The 13,154-nt window shown below is 41.0% G+C and overlaps 1 protein-coding gene across 9 annotated transcripts in view; it reads left to right on the top strand.

Moving 5' to 3' along the window:
* CCDC138 (coiled-coil domain containing 138) overlaps positions 1-13,154 on the top strand; it is a 96,959-nt gene that overhangs the window by 41,242 nt on the left and 42,563 nt on the right. For 8 of the 9 annotated variants that reach the window (XM_039529928.1, XM_039529896.1, XM_039529887.1 and 5 more), the window contains one exon: positions 2,528-2,704. In XM_039529928.1, the coding sequence (XP_039385862.1) occupies positions 2,528-2,704 (177 nt within the window). Of the gene's footprint in view, positions 1-2,527; positions 2,705-3,042; positions 3,102-13,154 lie in introns of those variants that run through there. The other variant, XM_039529937.1, reaches the window with a different exon arrangement.

Below are 13,154 nucleotides of genomic sequence, written 5' to 3'. Positions count from 1 at the left end.
CCAGTTCTCAGTAGGTAGATGTCCACATCACAAGACTACTACCACTTTTATCATTGGCAGCCTAACCAGGGAGGCTAAGGATTAAATAACTCTGGAGATTGAACTGTGCTTTCATATTTACAGATGTGATCTTTCCAGATTAGGTAAGAAGCACATTAGTGTGCCATTATGTGGAAGTTTACCCTGTCACTGCTTGTTTGTTTTAAGACTAAAATTCCTGATAAAGGTGAGTCTTAGGTTTGGTTTTTGACGTTTTTAAAACAGATACAGGTCCTAATAATTAGAAGAATGTTATTCTACCAATAGACTAATGTGAAATATATTCTTAAAATGAGAATCACATTGATAAGAGGTCCCTACTGATATTAAAAAACAAACAAACCCCAACATGAAAAGTCGCCATACCAAGACTCATTAATCAAGCTAAACAGCTAAAGCCAGTACTTACAATGGTAAAACTTTTTAGCTTCTTATTTATTTATTTTTACTGTTAGTTTATATGCTATGGTTAAGTATGATCTGCAATAATAAAAGCACATTTGTGAAATTACAACGTACGAATTTTGATCACACATTGAAAGTAAAGCACTGATTTTCATCTATTCATAATGCAATAGTTTCAGTAAGATTACTTTTTTCTTCTAATGTGTCGTAAATCCAGGAGGTGGCACTGTAACTAAACTTTTCTTACTACAGAATGGCTCCATTATATTAAATTATTTCCTCCTGTAACTGAGTAGTGTGTTTTTATTTCTAAATAGGAATTTGAAATAGGGAGATCTGAAATATAGGACCTGTGGTTATTCAAGATACTTAGATGAGTTTATTATTTAACCCTGAGTCTCAAGTCCCTGTATATTTTAATATACTGTAGAAGTAATCAGCATATAAACTGAAAGATTAAACTTCTCCTCCGAACAAATTCTCATGAAAGTAAATGGGAATGGAGTAGTTGCGATCTTTGTCTTTATCCAGTACTCTTCTCCTTCATCTCTGAGCACGTTAGTAGATATCTCCCAAACGTTGAGGAAGTCGTAGTCTCAAGCTAGGCAGGTTTATTCATTATACCACACTTCAAAGGAAAAAACCCTCTAATGCAGGGGTCGGCAACCTTTCAGAAGTGGTGTACCGAGTCTTCATTTATTCACTCTAATTTAAGGTTTTGCGTGCCAGTAATACATTTTAATGTTTTTAGAAGGTCTCTTTCTATAAGTCTATAATATATAACTAACCTATTGTATGTAAAGTAAATAAGGTTTTTAAAATGTTTAAGAAGCTTCATTTAAAATTAAATTAAAATGCAGAGCCCTCCTGGACCCGGGCCAGGACCCGGAGAGTGTGAGTGCCACTGAAAATCAGCTCGCGTGCCACCTTCGGCACGCGTGCCATAGGTTGCCTACCCCTGCTCTAATGTCTCTACAGCCGTAATTTAGCAAGATACAAAAGCATGTGACTAACTTCAAGCACGTGAGTAGTCCCTTTGAAGTCAATGGACTATTTTGTGCATTAAAGTTACATGTGCATAAGTACTGTCCTGAATAAAGGCCCTAATAGGTATGAGAGAAGTTCAGGTTGTCCATTTAATTACTGCTGGAACTAGAATACAATACAAGAACAAAAGTTACAATTGTGTCACTTTCTGACTATTTTTATCTTCAACATTCATGTTATTTTTAGGAAATTGGCGCAGTATGTCTTAAATATTTTATGTATCATACATGTAAAATCTGAAGAAAAGTAAACAATAGACTTGTACATAAGCAGGGTTTAAAGTTATCCTACCCTTGTCCTTCCCTTTCATAGTTTAATTTGTATAAAAAAATTAAAGTTGGATATTAAACTAGTTAAAATTTGTATTTATTGGCATTTATGTAGCACTTGCTGAGAAACTTGTAGGAGAAGAGGAAACAAAGCTGGGGAGATGCACTGGTTTTGAATTCTGAGTTAGTCTAACATATTTCTATGTTTCAAAGCCATAAAGCAAACAGTGTTACACCTTGAAGTATTCAGTGATGTGAAAAAAAATAATATTCATAGCAATAGGGATTGGGATTTCACTGATTGTGTAGATCTATTTCTTATTAATATTGGGAATAATATGATATTGAAAATAAAATTGAATTTCTGCATTCATCATTCATGCAGTATAGAAATAAGCATTTCTATTAATTTTAACCTGGATTATAAAGCTTTATTGAGTGCAGGAGAGGGTTCACTTCATCTCTTGAGCAAAATACTTAAATCTAACCTTTATAAGTCATACTTAAAACAAAAAAATGTGGGCTGCCCCCAACTTTCCTGTTCCCTACTTTCAACCAAGGCACAGTAAGTCGTCTATTTTAATATTTCCTATATTTCTAATTAAGGTCTAACCATTTAAACCGTAATATCTTGATCCGTTTAATCTTCTAATTTTGTTACATTTTTTATAGCTATTAATTTCAAAGTAGCTATTTATACTAAGCTTTATAGATTAGTCATTAGAACTGTGATTATAAAATTGTTTGCATTTTAATGTCTCTTTCAGCTGATTATCTGGCTCAGGCATTTGATTCCCTTTGCGTGGACTTGAAGACAGATGAAGGAAAGGCCTTGTTTTTGGAGTACCAATCTGTGCCTGTTATATTAAGTCACTTAAGAATATCCAGTAGAGGTCTGCTTTCCAATGCCATTGATGGTTTACTTCAGATGACAATGGAATCTGGTAAATTTGCTTAATTTTAAACAATAAAAATATAGGATTATAAAATGAAAAACAAATGCAATGAAACTTAAATCCCAAGTGAAAAACAATCCATACTTTCTTTCTGATGTAATATGTAGTAGCAAGTAGTACTTATCTTTTTGTCATATAAATACAGCATTTGTGAAGCTGTTCCCTAGCTGCATGAGTTAGCTGTTTCTCATTCTTTATATATAAGTAAATTATTTTGGGATTTTTCTAATTTCTTAAATATATGCAGCATATTGTCAGATCTGTTTTCTGATTTATCCCTGTTACGTCTTGCAACTCATTCTAAGGTTTTTCCATTGCTCCTGTAGGTGATGGGCACATTTCTAATTTCTCTGAAGTCAGTCTATGCTAGAACAGACATTGGATGCAAGTCCTTCTGCCATCAGGTGGAGACTTGAAAATAGCCAGGCTCTTGTATGAACTTTCTTTATAATTTGAGTGAGTAGCTGATGCTGCTCAGTTTTTCCACTTCTTATAAGTAAAAGTGACTTTTCTAGATGGCTAGGTGACGTTTTGGTTTGGTTTTACTGTTGCTGGATGACCTAGCCCTTTAAAGGGGGCTGGGGGGGCTCAGCCTTACCTGTGCCACTTTTAAACTGCATCCCCAAGTGATTGGTGTTGAGGATAGCGATCAGGTGATCCCCGATGCTCAGATAAGAGGCACTGCTTCCCTATATGAAAGAGGTTACTCAGAGGATGAGAAACCTGCAGGAAGGCTTCTGCAGGAAACCAAGGGCTAGAGAGGACCTGGAGAAGAGGCCTTCTGCGCCAGGCATGTGTGGGACCAGGGCAGAACCCTTAAGTGGAAGAGGCTTTAGGAAGCACCAAACAGCAGGACCTGGGTTTTGGAAAAGAACTATTGAACAAGAGACTAAGGAAATGTATAGTTGGAGAAAGTCTGGTTTTAATTTAAGTTGACATTGAACTGTGATATTATTTTAATAAAACTGACCTCAAGAAAGGATGTTACTCAACAAATGAGAGCTTATGTGCAGTTATTGGTGGGTTCAGGAAGGGGAAACTGAGGCAGAGGATGGGTCAGATGCTGTATCAGGGGATCCCTGATACATAAACCTTTTTGTTTTGTAAACATTTCTGGGGTTTTGGACCAAGAGGGGAATGCTGCTGTGTTAGAAATATTGAAGGTAGTCAGCTGGGCATTTTTACATACTTAACTATTTTGGTTTCTCCAAGAACTTAAATTTCAAAGCAAACTCCCCATTGTATCTTTGTTTGTGCTGGTGGAAATGGGACTGTTTGCTCTGCCTTAAAAAAGATACTCTTAAAAATATTACTGGTGGAAGGCTGAACAGCATCAAATAGCCTGAGATGAATGTCAAATGTGTTCGCCTGATTTTAACTCTGCCCCTCTCTCTTCAACCCACCCATCCTTCTTCACACACCCCTGTGCCGCTAGTGTTGCAGTGTTATTTCTGAAGCTACAGTGTTTGCTGCACCGGTATAGCTTGCAGCTAATGTTGATTCAGCAGACCTCGCCATTACTCGTAAAGAAAGACCACAAGCTCTGTTCAGTGGCAAAGGCTTGGTCAGGTTTATTGTCTTCAAAGCATGGTACTAGGACCCCTCATACCAAGCAGGTTCACTAACATATGTATGTCTGTGACAAGGTATCGGCTTAATTAACATAATATTGTTTGCTAGGTGTGACGGAACGATTCTGGCGGGACCCAACTGAGAGTGCCAAATCAGGACCAATTACTTAAACAGGGCAGTTACAGCCCTAGGCTGGGGCTTTTCCACCTCTAAGGCAAACCAAACCAGCCAGACAAAAAGGACTTTGGTCTCACCCCACTGGCTAACCACAAGTCACACAAGCAATTTCCTTAGACACTCCAGTCTCCCAGTATCACCACCAGTGCACTCGTCCTGGGGATAAATGGTTATGAAAACCAACACCCCAATAAAAGAAAAAGGTTCCCTCGATCCCAAAGGACCAAGCCCCAGACCCAGGTCAATATACACATCAGATCTTACCCACAAATCACGCTGTTGCCAATCCTTTAGAATCTAAAATCTAAAGGTTTATTTACAAAGGGAAAAAGGTAGAGAAGAGAGGTAGAATTGGTTAAATGCAATCAATTACATACAGTAATGGCAAAATTCTTAGTTCAGGCTTGCAGCAGTGCTGAAGCAAACTGCAGGTTTAGATTAAGTCTCTGGAGAACATCCCCCACTGGGATGGGTCCTTCAGTCCCTTGTGTAAAGCTTCAGTTTGTAGCAAAGTCCCTCCAGAGGTCAGAAGCAGGATTGAAGACAAGATGGAGATGAGGCATTAGGCTTATATAGACTTTTCCAGGTGTAAGAATCCCTTTGTCTTCACTGTGGAATTTTACAGCAAAATGGAGCCTTGAGTCACATGAGCCAGTCCCTGCATACTTTGCTGAGTCACAAGGCGTGTCTGCCTTCTCTCCATGGGTCCATTGTGTCCTTAATGGTCCTTAATGGGCCATCAAACAGGCTAGGCAGAGCTAACACCAGCTTGTCTGGGAGGCTTCCCCCAGAAGCACAGCACAAACTTGAAATACTGACAGCATCGAGCCAACATTCATAACTTCAACTAAAAATGATACAGACATACAGACAGCATAATTATAACCAGCAACCCGGAACCTGGTCTTAGACACCTTATATGACCCCCTTTACTTAGGATTTGGTGCCACTACAGGACCTTGGTTGCAACCCATGTTCTATATGGTCCCCATTTATACCAATAACGTCACACCCCCAACGCAAAATTGATGCAGGAAGGGATGACAAAACATCGCTGACTGCATCCCAAGAGCCCCCTTTCCTTGGGTCTGTCTCACTACAGCTAGTGTTGGGCTAGAGGCCGCACCAGGGTATAACCGAAATGGTTTATCAAAGTCATGTTCAATAACATGAATGAATCTCCTTACAAACTCAAGGTATAACTTGGTTAGCTTTTGCAGCATGGTTCCTGTATGTTTCATGTGATCTTGCCAAGAGCTAAAGAAAACAGCTACTTTATCCATACCAGCTTTGGCCAATGTTTGGAACCCAATTAACATTACACCAATGGCATTGACCGTCTTGCTGAAAATTAAAATCATGTTAGACACTGAGTGTGGGAACCCTATGCAAGCGGTTGTAAACAAGTCTCCAACTGACCTTACTATAGAAAACTTTTTAAAAAATGCAAACAAAGAGAAATAAGTATAAATACAGTGCTTTGTTAAAATATTATGCTTTGACGTTTTTAAATAACTTAAACTACAATTTCTAGGTGATTTTTTTTTCTTCAAGCCATAATGGTTGCTTACAGTGGCAGCTTCAGAAAAGGAAATTCTAAGTAGCTTGTCCAGATACTTCACTCAAAACATCCTCTTGCTTTATGAATTTTCAAATGGCTGAACTTAACTAAATGGGTTCAGTTTTCCTTTAACAGATAAACATCAAAAGCAAATCTTTCCTTGTTATACCTTGTGATGAATTGGGCGTCAGATTTTGTGATGGCCATAAGAACACTGAAATTGCAGCTGGGGATTGAATGATGGAGGGATGATGCAGGAAAGAGAATTTAGTCTGTAACTTAAAATAAATAGATAGAACCTAAATAAATTTGTAGCTACCAACATGTGTGCCTCTCATTGCCCTGATCATTTTGTTTCTTTCCTATTCTTCTGCCTTTCATCTGTCTTTGGCTTTTTTGATTGTTTGCTCTATCATGCAGGAACTCTCAGGTTTGGAAGCCAGCTAGCAAAGTTTAGGCACTACAACAATAAAAATAATAATAAAGCAATACTACATCAGATATATTTTAAATACTGGGTCCAAACAACTGTGGTCATTCATCAATAAGATACAGGAACTTAAGTTAGCAAGTTGTTCCTCTCTCTTTTATAAATAAATTACTGCAGGTGACTGTATGCAACAGGGAAACAATTTCATTTCCTCCTAAGTTCTTTGCTGTTCCATAATCATAGTGAGGGACTTCTCCAAACGGTCAGTCATGTTGTCAATACTCTGTCACTCACTTGCGTTGCTGCCATCTCTTCTCTCTCCTGTTGGTGTGTATTTACATTAGCCACTGATTCTAGTAAAAGTTACATCTCCACATGAAGTGGAGGCAAAACCCTAGTGTTTAATTATTCTTAATTAATTGAGACTCTCACAAATACGCTTTCTGTCTGTGTTCATTTTCGAAAATGACATATACCTAAGTTTAGAAAGGAGATTTTTTTTGTTTTTAAAGACAACAGCTTGTGAGATTTTATGCCTGTTGGTGACTGATCACTTTCAGGGGAATCTGATGTAATCTGTCAACAATAATTAATTGCTTATTGTCTACTGCAGTGTACTTTTGAAACTGAACTACTAATGCAAGTTGGTACAGATTTCTAAGGATGCCTGTGCAGGCTTGTACAGAATATTATAACTTGTACAAAACCTGACATGACAGATATAGACTTCATAATCACCAAAAGTTTACAAGAAAAATTAAATATAATTACTACAACCACAGACCACCAAAATAGAAATTTATCAAATATGTTTTAGAAGCACTTGTTCATCTCCACAATTATTTTTCAGATAAATGTGCATTTAAACATATTACATTAACATGGGCTTTCTAACAATGTACAGTAGTATCCTTCCAGAAGAAGTTACTAAGAGATTTTGTAAACTTAGTTTATAAAAAAAAATTCTCTTAAAATACATAAACTATTTTTGATTGCTCTACTTCCAGCTAATTATATTCAGTGAAACTGAGCAATTCTTTCCACTTTGATGGTGGTTCTATTTTATTAAAGTAGTCAATCTTTTCTATAGTATTTTTATCTTATGCCTTATATTCTGTGTTATAAACTTTATCAAAATATTAACTTTTTTCTTTACAATTAAATTTTATTTCAAAAGGAATAACATAGGGGAGGTCTTAAGAAGATTTCCCTGGCTTTATATCCTGTGAGCAGAGAGCCAGTTAAGTAGGATACTTGTGTGTGTCTGCAGAGGTGTCTCAAATTGTGGATCAGTTACTTTTTGTTTGTAAGCAGTTTGGAGCAAGGAATGTCTTTCTGTATGGCACCTAGCACAATAAGGCTGTGATCCGTAACTAGGGCTTTCTGGTGCTACAGCAATACTACTACTACTAATGTACTTAGAGGTGACTCCCATTATCTTCAAGTCAGTGGGGAGAGCTTGCCACCATCATCTGCCCAAAATGCATTCAATCTGAGCCTGAAGACATATGTCATCCCACGAATGTCTTTATACTCACTTTATTTTCTGTTGTCTGAAGACGTATTTATTTAAACAAACTTAGTCTATAAATTAGTTTGTGGATGCTAGTGGTCTTATTCATTTATATTTGATAATACTTACTGTGTTTTCACTAGCTTTCCTGTCACACCTTCCTGTTAACTGTTCTTAGGAGTAACTCCAGTGGTAAACAAGGTGGTTAGGGAGTTGAACCTGACTCTCCCACATCCCAGTTTAGTGCCATAACCCACAGGCTGTAGAGTTAATTTCTCTCTCTGGCCAAATGGGTATTTAATTATTTATTCAAAGTGGAACACTTCTAAGAGGAGAAACTGAGACCCCAGAATAGCCAACCTTCTGGTGCTCAGGTTACTCACCTAGGATGTGGGAGATTCAGAGCTGGGACTTGGGTCTCCCACTTGAGATGAGAGCGCTAACCACTAGGCTGTTGATTGTTCTGGGGTTCTCTTTTACTTGCAGAAAATGCACATTGTTTTGGTTTTGTGTCAGTGCTCAACAGGAAATTTTTTTTAAATTGTGAGCACTTTAGCAGGATGGAAAAAGAATTTCTCGCGTAGATCTACTCAGGATCTTCTATCTGCCTCAAATTACATGGCCCTGAGATCTTGATTTCAATTTTTTTTCATAATGATCCCTATTGTCTCAAAAGTAAAGTACCTGTAGAAAGACTAGAGGTACACCTTGGGTATATTGTCAACCTGGACAGTCGTATTAATGACAGAATCAGATGGATAGTGATACTGCTCGATACCTGACAGAAATGGTCTATAGCTATTCCTCTCTGGACACAGTTACCTTAGAAAATGAAAATTGTTTTCACGTTGGAACCTGAGTTCCCTTTGTCAGATTGTGTTGGGTGTTGTGTGCTGGAATGATATTCCTTTCCTGAACTATATATTTTCCTCCAGGAGGGTGTTTTTCTAGATCTTTATGAAACTGGCTTTCTGCTGTCTTGTTATGATGTCTGGTATAGTAAAGTCTTCAGATGCTTCAGAAGTGTATGTTCCAGAGCCTGAATTTCCTTTTTTTAATTTGCCTTATAGTACAAACCATATTATCGTCATATAGAGGAATATGCATTCTTGCCTTTGTTCATCTCCTATTCAATATTCCCCTCTAGCCCTCCCATCTCCTGTTGTGGATGGGAATTTTGGATGACTCCATGATTCTTCTGGGATGTGAACCTGCCTCATACAGTATTTTTTTTCCCCTGCGTGATTGGAGAATCTGAGAGTTTGTCTGCTCTTTAGTAGAAACCCAGCCCTATTCCTCTGCTCCACATTTGCTTGTTTTATTCTTCTGTTATGTCTTGTCACAAACCTAGATTGTGAGCTCTCTGAGGCAGGGGAACTTTGTGCAATGTCTCAATCACAATGTCTCAATCACAAGGGCCCTCAATCACAATTATTGACTGGGGACCCTAAGCACTACCATAACATAATAATGGTAACTTTAGAGAGAGAGAGAATTACCCACTTGTAATTTTGCTTCTCTGAAGATACCTTTGATTTCTACTCACCTTTTCACTGTCCTTTCAATTGTTGATTTTTTCTGATGATCTCATCCTATCATAAATATTTGTACACATACTACTTTTTCAATTTAGGAACTTCTCTGTGTCATGCTCATCAAGGGAATTAAAAATGTCTGACCTAAAGGGGTGTCTTAAAGAGCCAAAATTCATTCACAGCTAAAGGACTTCAGCCTGTTTCACTGTAGGGAAACCCAAGGGTAGGAATCCAGTGAAATTATACTTTCAAAGCAGAATTACAAGAATTAATCATTTCATCTATCTCTTCATGGGTCCTGTAAATGAGGAGGGTTTCTGTTACTCTTCCACTCTATTAGCCTATGTTTTGTCAGCCTTCTATCATAAGTAACTCCATGGTCTGCCTTTGCTGTTCCTCAGCCTTCCCATCCAATGGCATGAAAGGGACAGTCCTTGTTAGTATTGCTACTGTCCACAGAGTAGCCGCATGAAACTGGCAAATCTTGTTAATTTCACTTGGTGCTGTAAAATAAAGCTATAAGAAGCAGAAAAAGGCACTGGAGTCATCTGTATGTGTACTCAGGAAGGCAATATTGCATTGCTTTGCATAGAGGTTACTTTTGGAAGGGTATCTTCACAATCATATGGGCTAGAAACTATATATAAATGAAAGCTTAAATTCTGCAGAAATTGATGAGTTAGACCTTCATGCTGACAAGGGAAAGAGTCCCACTTGTCACTGCCAAGTAGATTTTTTTCAGCTACTGTTCTAAATGGTGTTAGGTTGCTTGAGTTGTGCTTTCTGGGTTTACAGTTTATACTGGGTTCAGTAAAGCTCCTGAAATAAATTACAACCTTGTATTCACTCCCAGGCTATCTATTATGACTAATAAAAATATATCTGTCCTTGTTTTTTTAAACAAAGATGCATCCATCTTCACTAAATTGATAGCAGCACCTTGACATTTCATTTACAAAGTACTTTACTCAACACACATGCAAAGGAACTTTCAAAAGAAATACACTTTCTTCTTTGAGTGCTTGCACATGTTGATTCCATTCTAGGTGTGCGCGCGCCCACATGCACAGTTGTTGGAGATTTGCCTTGGCGGTATCTGTAGGGTTGGCCGTGGTGCCCCCTTGAGTGCCACTCTCATGCGTCAGTATATCAGGCACCACTGGTTAGGCTGGAGCATTAGCACTGCGCTGGACAAGCCCCAGTCAGCACCAGGCTCGGTGCAGGACGTGCTGGTGGGCACTGTGGGGAAGGAGCAAGTGCCCACCCCAAGACCCCCTTCCCCTGTGGGGGAAAATGCCCCAGGCCCTCCCGGTGGTTCAGTCATCCTCCTCCTCTCCAGACAAGGCGATGGCAGTGCCCTCCCGGGCTAGTCCGCTGGATGACTTCAGGGAGCATCAAGCGCTGATCTGATGGGCGGCCACCAACTTGGGCTTCGAGGCAGAGGAAATGGCGGAGCAATCGGACACATTGTTCAATGTGCTCTCCGCGTCCATGCCAGCACGTGTCGCACTCCCAGTCCACAAGGGGGTCCTAAACATTTACAAAGCTATCTGGCAAACCCCGTCCTCCATTCGCCTACTTCCAAGCGGGCTGAAAAGAAGTATTTTGTCCCTGCCAATGGGCTCGAATACTTATACATCTACCTACCGCCAGGGTCATTGGTCATGTTGGTGGCCAACGAAAAGGACAAACGGACCAGCTAGTTCCACCCCCAAGAATAAGGAGGCCAAGAGACTGGACCTTTTTGGAAGGAAAATTTATTCCACAGCCAGTCTCCAGTTCAGGGTGGTGAACCACTAGGCTCGGTTGGGGCGTTATAACTTTAACCTCTGGGACGCCCTCCTTGAGTTTAAGGACTCTATGCCCCAGGAGGCAGCCCAAGAGTTAAGGGCTGTGGTGGAGGAAGGTACCGTGGTGGCTCGGAGCTTCCTCTAGATGGCCTGGGATCCATCCATACAGGATCTCCCATTCGATGGAGTCGGGCTGTTCTCTTACCAGACGGACGCAAGGCTGAACTGTCTAAAAGACAGTCGGGCCACCCTTTGCTCCCTGGGGATGCATACACCTCAGTCTGCGAGGAAGCCATTCTGGCCGCTTCCAAGCCAAAGGCCTTGGCAGCCTCAGCAGGGACCTGCGAGGAGAAGGGACACTGGGTTTAATTGCCACCACCCTTCATCCTCCCAGTTGCCTATGCAACCTTCCCAGTGAAACACCATGGAGGCCAGAAGTGCTCATTTTGAGTGTGCATTCGAGCAATGCACCAGTCACCTCCCCAGATCTGCCTCACCTTTTCCTCAGCCGTCTCCATCCCTACTGTTCAACCTGGTTGAGAGTCACCTCAGACCATTGGGTGCTAGAAATTGTGTCATTGGGCTATACCCTCCAGTTTTCTGCAACCTCTTGCTCCCACCCACCCCTTCCCCGTCCCTCTTCAGGGACCCTTCTCACAAGCAACTCCTCATTCAGAAGGTAAACCGCCTACAATTGGGGGTGGTGGAGGAGGTTCCTCAGGAAATGAGGGGGAAAGGTTTCTTCTACTGCTATTTCCTGATTCCGAAGGCAAAAGGGGGCCTACATCTCATTCTAGACCCATGATGACTCACCAAGTACCTCAAAAAGTTGAAGTTTGGCATGGTATCCCTGGTCTCCATCATTCCCTCTCTGGATCCAGGAGACTGGTACGCCGCTCTCGACTTGAAAGACATTTATTTCCATATCTCTATTTTCCAAAGACACAGATGGTTCCTCTGTTTTATGGTAGGCCAGTGCCATTTCCAGTTCATGGTGCTCCTCTTTAGCCTCTCCTCAGCCTTGCAGGTCTTTACAAAATGATGGCCCCAGTAGCCACTCACCTGAGACATTGGGGGGTCCAGGTCTATCCTTATCTCAATGATTGGCTCATCAAAGGCACATTGCGGGATCACGTGCAGAGCAGCCTCAATTTGGTGTGGTCCACATGCCACAATCTGGCCTGTTTGTGAATGAACAGAAGTCAATCCTCATACCAGTGCAACAAATGGAGTTTATTGGGGCAGTTCTCAATTCCACATGGTCTAGGGCATTCCTTCCGGAGTCCCGTTTCCAAGCCATGTCGAATGTAATCTCCCGTGTGAGGGGTCACTCGCTCACCACCTCCTGCACTTGCCTAAGGCTGGTAGGCCACGTGGCTGCTTGTACTTATGTGGCCTGACGTGCCCGGCTCCACCTCCAGTCTCTGCAGACATGGTTGGCATCGGTCTACATCCCCAACAGGCATGTCCCAGACCTAGTAGTCAAGGTGCTGGACCACATCTGGGCATCACTGGCATGGTAGCTGGACCCCGCATCGGTGTTGCAGGGAGTCCCCTTCGTGGCCCCGGCCCTGTTGCTGACTCTGGTGCTCAATGCCTCTGACCTAGGCTGGGGAGTCCGCCTGGGCAAGTTCAGTACACAGGGCTGCTGCTCGGGGGTTGACCGCTCCCTCCACATAAATGTCCGGGAGCTCAGGGCAGTCTACTTGGCCTGCCACGTGTTTCAGCCCCAGTTGCAAGGCAAAGTGGTTCAAGTCCTCATGGACAACGCCTCCACAATGTTTTATATCAACAAGCAGGGCAGAGCCCAGGTTGTCAGCCCTTTGCCAGGAAGCTCTCAGTCTATGGGACTTCTGCATG

The sequence above is a fragment of the Mauremys reevesii genome, linkage group 1 (genome assembly GCF_016161935.1).
Source record: "Mauremys reevesii isolate NIE-2019 linkage group 1, ASM1616193v1, whole genome shotgun sequence".
Lineage (NCBI taxonomy): Eukaryota > Metazoa > Chordata > Testudines > Geoemydidae > Mauremys > Mauremys reevesii.
Note: the sequence above shows the minus strand (reverse complement) of the source record. Positions and strands in the feature narration are given on the sequence as shown.